This window comes from Lycium barbarum, chromosome 12 (assembly GCF_019175385.1).
Source record: "Lycium barbarum isolate Lr01 chromosome 12, ASM1917538v2, whole genome shotgun sequence".
In the NCBI taxonomy this organism is placed as follows: domain Eukaryota; kingdom Viridiplantae; phylum Streptophyta; class Magnoliopsida; order Solanales; family Solanaceae; genus Lycium; species Lycium barbarum.
This window is the reverse complement of record NC_083348.1, coordinates 64,513,122-64,518,669: the sequence shown is the minus strand read 5'-3', so window position 1 is coordinate 64,518,669 and position 5,548 is coordinate 64,513,122. Positions and strand designations below refer to the sequence as shown.

General features: G+C 34.0%; 2 protein-coding genes across 2 annotated transcripts; both read left to right on the top strand.

Moving 5' to 3' along the window:
* The first annotated feature begins 222 nt into the window (after positions 1 to 222).
* LOC132624348 (uncharacterized) lies at positions 223 to 1,389 on the top strand. Its single transcript, XM_060339141.1, has 2 exons — positions 223 to 753; positions 811 to 1,389. Exons 1-2 carry the CDS (start codon positions 223 to 225, stop codon positions 1,387 to 1,389), a joined length of 1,110 nt encoding a protein of 369 aa, XP_060195124.1.
* An 87-nt stretch (positions 1,390 to 1,476) lies between these two features.
* Positions 1,477 to 2,388, top strand: LOC132624347 (uncharacterized). Its single transcript, XM_060339139.1, has 2 exons — positions 1,477 to 1,971; positions 2,071 to 2,388. Exons 1-2 carry the CDS (start codon positions 1,477 to 1,479, stop codon positions 2,386 to 2,388), a joined length of 813 nt encoding a protein of 270 aa, XP_060195122.1.
* Positions 2,389 to 5,548: the final 3,160 nt, after the last annotated feature.

Below are 5,548 nucleotides of genomic sequence, written 5' to 3'. Positions count from 1 at the left end.
CTATTTTATTATGAATTTGTCAGAGATAAATTTGTGACTAATTTGAATAGTTATTTAAATTTGTAGGAATCAAAATAGATAAATACGTGACTAAGTTGTACATTGAACAACCAAGTTCTAGTAGCCATCGATTGTAGCCTTGAGTTGCGCTTTCTCGAAAGACGACCCATTTTTCAGTTTAGTCCTAATATTCGAGATAAAGTGAGGAGATATTATATTGAGATGGGGCCTTATCAACCGGAACTGAAAGTATTTCTTCAAACTAAGTTTGGGGATAAGATACGTCAATTTAATCATGATTGGTACAAGCCTCCATATTCTGATTGGTTGGAATATAGCATAAAAAATGCTGCTGCATTTTGTTTGTGTTGTTATTTGTTCAAGAATGAATTTGAAAGTTGTGGTAATGCGGGGAGAGCATTTGCCGACGATGATTTTAGGAGTTGGAACGATGGTCCAGCGAGACTAAAATCACATGTTGGTGAAGTAAATAGTACTCATAATAAATGTTTCAATAGGATGCTAGATTTGAAAAATCAACGTCAATCGATTCGAGCTTCTTTTTCCAATCTCAATGAGAAAGACAAGAGTGATTATCAAATTTACTTAAATGCCTCGATTAATTTGGTAAGGTTTCTCCTAAGAAATGGATTATCATTTCGTGGTCATGATGAGAGTGAAGATTCCGAATACAAAGGTCTTTTTCTTGAACTTTTGGAATTTCATGGAAATAACCACCCGGATGTGGAAAAGGTAATATTACAACATGCTCCAAAAAAATGATATGATGATTTGTTGACAATTCAAAAGGATATCGTGGAATTTTGTGCTAAAGAAACAATTAAAGTTATCATCAAAGACTTGGATGGTGATTATTTTGGTATATTAGTTGATGACATCTCACATACAGAGCAAATGGCCCTAGTCTTGCGATACGTTGACAAGAGTGGAGAGTTGATAGAGCGCTTTTTGGGCATTGTCCATATGAGTGATTCATCTGCAAGATCATTACAGAAAGAAATTTATTCTTTACTTGAGGATCACTCACTATGTTTATCGAAATTACGTGGACAAGTTTATGATGAAGCTAGTAATATGCAAGGAGAAAAAAATGGCCTAAAGTCTTCAATTTTGCAAGATGCTCCATCTGCATATTGTATTCACTGTTTTGGTCACCAGCTGCAATTGGCACTTGTCGCTCTGTCTAGAATACACTCGGATGTGAAAAATTTCTTTTATGTTGTCACTAATGTATTGAATACTATTGGAACATCTTTTACGCGCAGGGAATTATTTCGACAACACCAAGTGGAGAAGTTGGAAGAATTACTTAAAGCCGGAGAAATTTTTACTGGGCGAGGATTGAATCAAGAACGTGGTCTTCAATGACCTGGTGATACTCGTTGGGGATCTCATTTTAAGACCTTGGAAAATTTCATGATTATATTTTCTTCAATTGCTAATGTGCTTAAATATATGAAAGAAGATTCCCCACTCAAGCTTGATAGACTTGTTGCAGCAGGAAATCTTTTGGATAACATTCAGGAATTTGAATTTGTCTTTATTTTGCATTTGATGTTCAAGATGTTGCTTTTTACAAATGAATTGAATAGAGCTTTACAAAAGAAAGATCAAGATATCGTCAATGTTATGGAGTTGCTTAACCTTGCAAAGATAAGATTGCAAAAAATGAAAGAAAGTGAATTGGAGTCTTTGATGGATGACGTTTATTCATTTTGTGGAAAACATGAAATTTTGATTCCCAAAATGGATGATGACTATCCAAGATTGAAGCGTAAGAGGTCCACAGTTTCATATTTACATCACTTTCATGTGAAAGTATTTTATGCAGTTATTGATTTGCAACTTCAAGAGCTCAATAATCGTTTTGATGTTGTGACTGATGAATTACTCCTTGGTATGGCTAGTTTGAATCCCGTCGATTCATTTGCTAATTTTGACAAGAACGGGGTAATGAAGGTTGCCGGGTATTACAAAAGTGAGTTTGGGGATAACCAACTTCGAGATCTCAGCTACCAGCTTGATAGTTTCATTGTGTATGCTTGACAGCGTGATAGCAAGTTTCTTAACTTGAAGGGGATTAAGGATCTTGCTATTGTGATGGAAAAAACAAAATTGGATCAAATTTGGTCTCTTGTTTATTTACTTGTGAAGCTGACATTGGTTTTACCTGTTGCCACTGCAAGTGTGGAAAGAGCATTTTCCTCAATGAAGTTCATAAAAAATGATCTACGCAATCGCATTGGTGAAGAATTTCTAAATGGTTGTTTAGTTTGTAAGTTAGAGCGTAAGGTATTTGCAACTATAAGCAATGATGTTATTATGGATCGTTTTCAAAGGATGAAGCCTCATCGAGTTCAAATGTAATAGAAGGGTTGTTTAGTTTTTTGAATTTTATTAGCTCTTTAGTCTTATGATAGGCCCTTGGATTTGTTAGCTCTTTAGACTTATGAAGGTTTTTGTTATCTTTGTATGAGTTAATATTTCCTCTTCTTTTGTAACTATGCATCTCTTTGATGCCATTGTAATTATAAAACAACTTATTTCTTAAAAAAATGTAATTAATTATCTTTTGCTCGGGAAGTCGATGACCCCATAACAATTTATATCTTATCTTAAGGCAATGGTGAACCCATTCTCATGAAATCCTGAATTCGCCTCTGGGTGAATGGGTATAAAATCCAGAAGGGCCTTATTATACAAACGTGTCATGTAGTAATGCAATTGATCTGCAATATCAAAATTGCCTGAAATTTGGAAGGCCTGATACACACTTCTTGAAGTGGAAGTGGAAGCAGATGCATGTGAGCTGCCAATATTTGAAATTGTCTGAGGAAAATCTCTGGCCTTTGTTGGAGACTCTGTTGTAAGAAATCATATGCAATCATTAATGTGTCTCTTGTCCAAGATATGCTTTCATTTGTCCTTCAAAATACATAGCTAATTCTTCTTGTTTAATTACTACTATTACTAGACTAGATCTATGTCATGCATGCACTTTCTTTCTTGTTTCAGCTTTACATTTTCATGTTTCGGTCCAGTGGCGAAGCCACACTATGCCGAGGGTGTTCATCCAAAGCCTTTCGGCGGAAAAAAATACTGTTTTTATAAGGTTAAAATTATTTTTTATGTATATATATTAGATGTTGAACTCCCTTAGGCTTCTTCGTATGTTTACTTTTTTATATTTTGAACTCCCTCGGCGGAAATCCTGGCTCCGCCATTGGTTTCGTCATGATTTCGTGTTTTGTTACTTTACACTGGCACCTGGTTGTTAATTTTTAATTACTCCCTCCGTCCCAACAAGATTATCCTCTTTTGACTTGACATAAAATTTAAGAAATAAAGGAAAACTTTTGAAATGTGTGGCCCAAAACAAGCCTTAGATATTTGTGTGGCTGTAAATCATCTCATAAAATTAAATTATTTCTAAATATAGAAAGAGGACAATCTTTTTAGACAAACTAAAAAGGAAAGAAGGACAATCTTTTTGAGACGGAGGGAGTATTATTTTTGGTTATGCATCGTCGGGGTATTTGAATATATGTTTTAGCATGTAATGACCTAAATTGATTAGTGGGAAATCTGTTCGAAGAATCCAATGTGTAACGACTAATAATTCTGTTCTACATAAAAAAGTATTCCCTTCTTCTTTTTCTTTATTTATTTGATTTTCTCCTATTTTGCCTTCTATATCTTATATAGACTTTTAGCGCTCCGTCTGATATTACTTGTCCACTTTTTCCTTTAAATATCCTTTAAAAAATCATAAATAAAGGTGTAGTTTTACTATATTACCCTTATCTCTCTCCATTAAATATGACTCTAATCAATATTGGTTACTTTCAAATAATTAATGTTAAGGGCAAAATAGAAAAAGATAATTAATTCTATCTTAATTTTTTAAATGGACAACTATTTTAAAACAAATATTTTTAGTAATGTGGACAACTAATATGAGATAGAAGGAATAACAACTTAGGACGCCTAAAAGTGAAGGGCGAGGTTGAGACTGGGCTACCCTTATGGTGGATATTTAGTGACCCAAAGGCTAGGAAGGGCGTGGACAACGAAATGCTTGAGCGAGTTGGAAATTAGCCTAGATCCTACGATTCCGAATAGGGCAACCATTATTTTGGAATTATTTATCGTACTTCTTATGGAAAATTACTTGTCGTACTAAAACTCTTTTTAATTGAACCAAATTTAATTTGAATTTACACTGGTTTTTTATCCTAGACTAGAAGATGCGTTTTGCATTAATTCACATGCTTGTGTAGCGCAATAAAAATGACGTTAATGCGAATTTCAAATATTTTTCATCTTAAGAGTTGGACAAAGGCAATAATTATGCTTCTTCCACTGCGATGACAATAGATTTTAGAGTTAGTATGCAATACCTCTTAGGTCTAGAAACATTAATAATATGTAGTTTAGGGAAGACGTACGTTCTTTAGTTCATCGAGGTTATGCTTCTAGTCTACTTTCCACTTTATTTTAATCGTAAATTGTTTCACATATTTAATTTTTTTTATTTGAATTCTTATTTTATCTTCAATATTTTTGGTAATGTGAACAATTAATATGGGTCAGTCGAACGAGTATATTTCAATATGCTTGGTTTCGGATACACCTCATAGTGGGGCTGTGAGTGTATGGTTTTCATAGTATAAAATGTGTGAATTTTTTTATTTTAAAGTAGAGGGGATATTCAAACATTAATAATAACCTAATATCGACCTTAGCATAGACTTCGGAGTGGTTGATGCAAATATTCTTCAACCTTGGAATGACACATATATTTGATATTCTACAGCCGGCATAAACATTATCTTTATTTTTTTCCTCATGCGATGTCCGGTATTCATATTGAAGGCCGATAAATTTGGATTCCTGCTGAGTAGGGCCTACTCGTGGGAAGTGCTCCCTAACAAAGATTGTTTTCACTATCTAGGGCTCGAACTCGAGATCTCTAGTTAAGGGGGGGAGCAGCCTCATCTGTTACACCACATTCTTTGGTGGTAACATTATCCTAGTATTTCCTTTGCTGTTGTCAGTGGCGGATCCAGGATTTTATCGTCGTGGCTGATCACTTCCTTTAACATAAAGTTGCTACCAATCACATAGTATAAGTGCTTCCGAACGCGACAATGAAAGTTAATAAGAAACCTACGATTAATATATTCTTACCAAAAGAAGACTTCTAGCGTGTTGTACTTATACCCAAAGTCTCTAGCTTTAGTGTGTGCTCGGTACGAATAAATATATTTTCAGAAAAATAAGTGAATATCTTAGTTATCAAAATACTAATCTTATTACGTTTTTTTTTTTTTCAATTTTCATTCTGCGATCGACCAAGAAGCTGGAGAAGCCAAGAAGGGTTTCTTTGGTGTTTTCTTTCTAGAAACCTACTAATGTTTTTATGATTTAGTTAGTGAATGAATTATAAAATAGGAAAAGTTAAAAAACAACAAAGAAAAGGTAAGCAAAAAGTGTGAAAAGGTATAAAAAGAAGAGTCAATGTTAT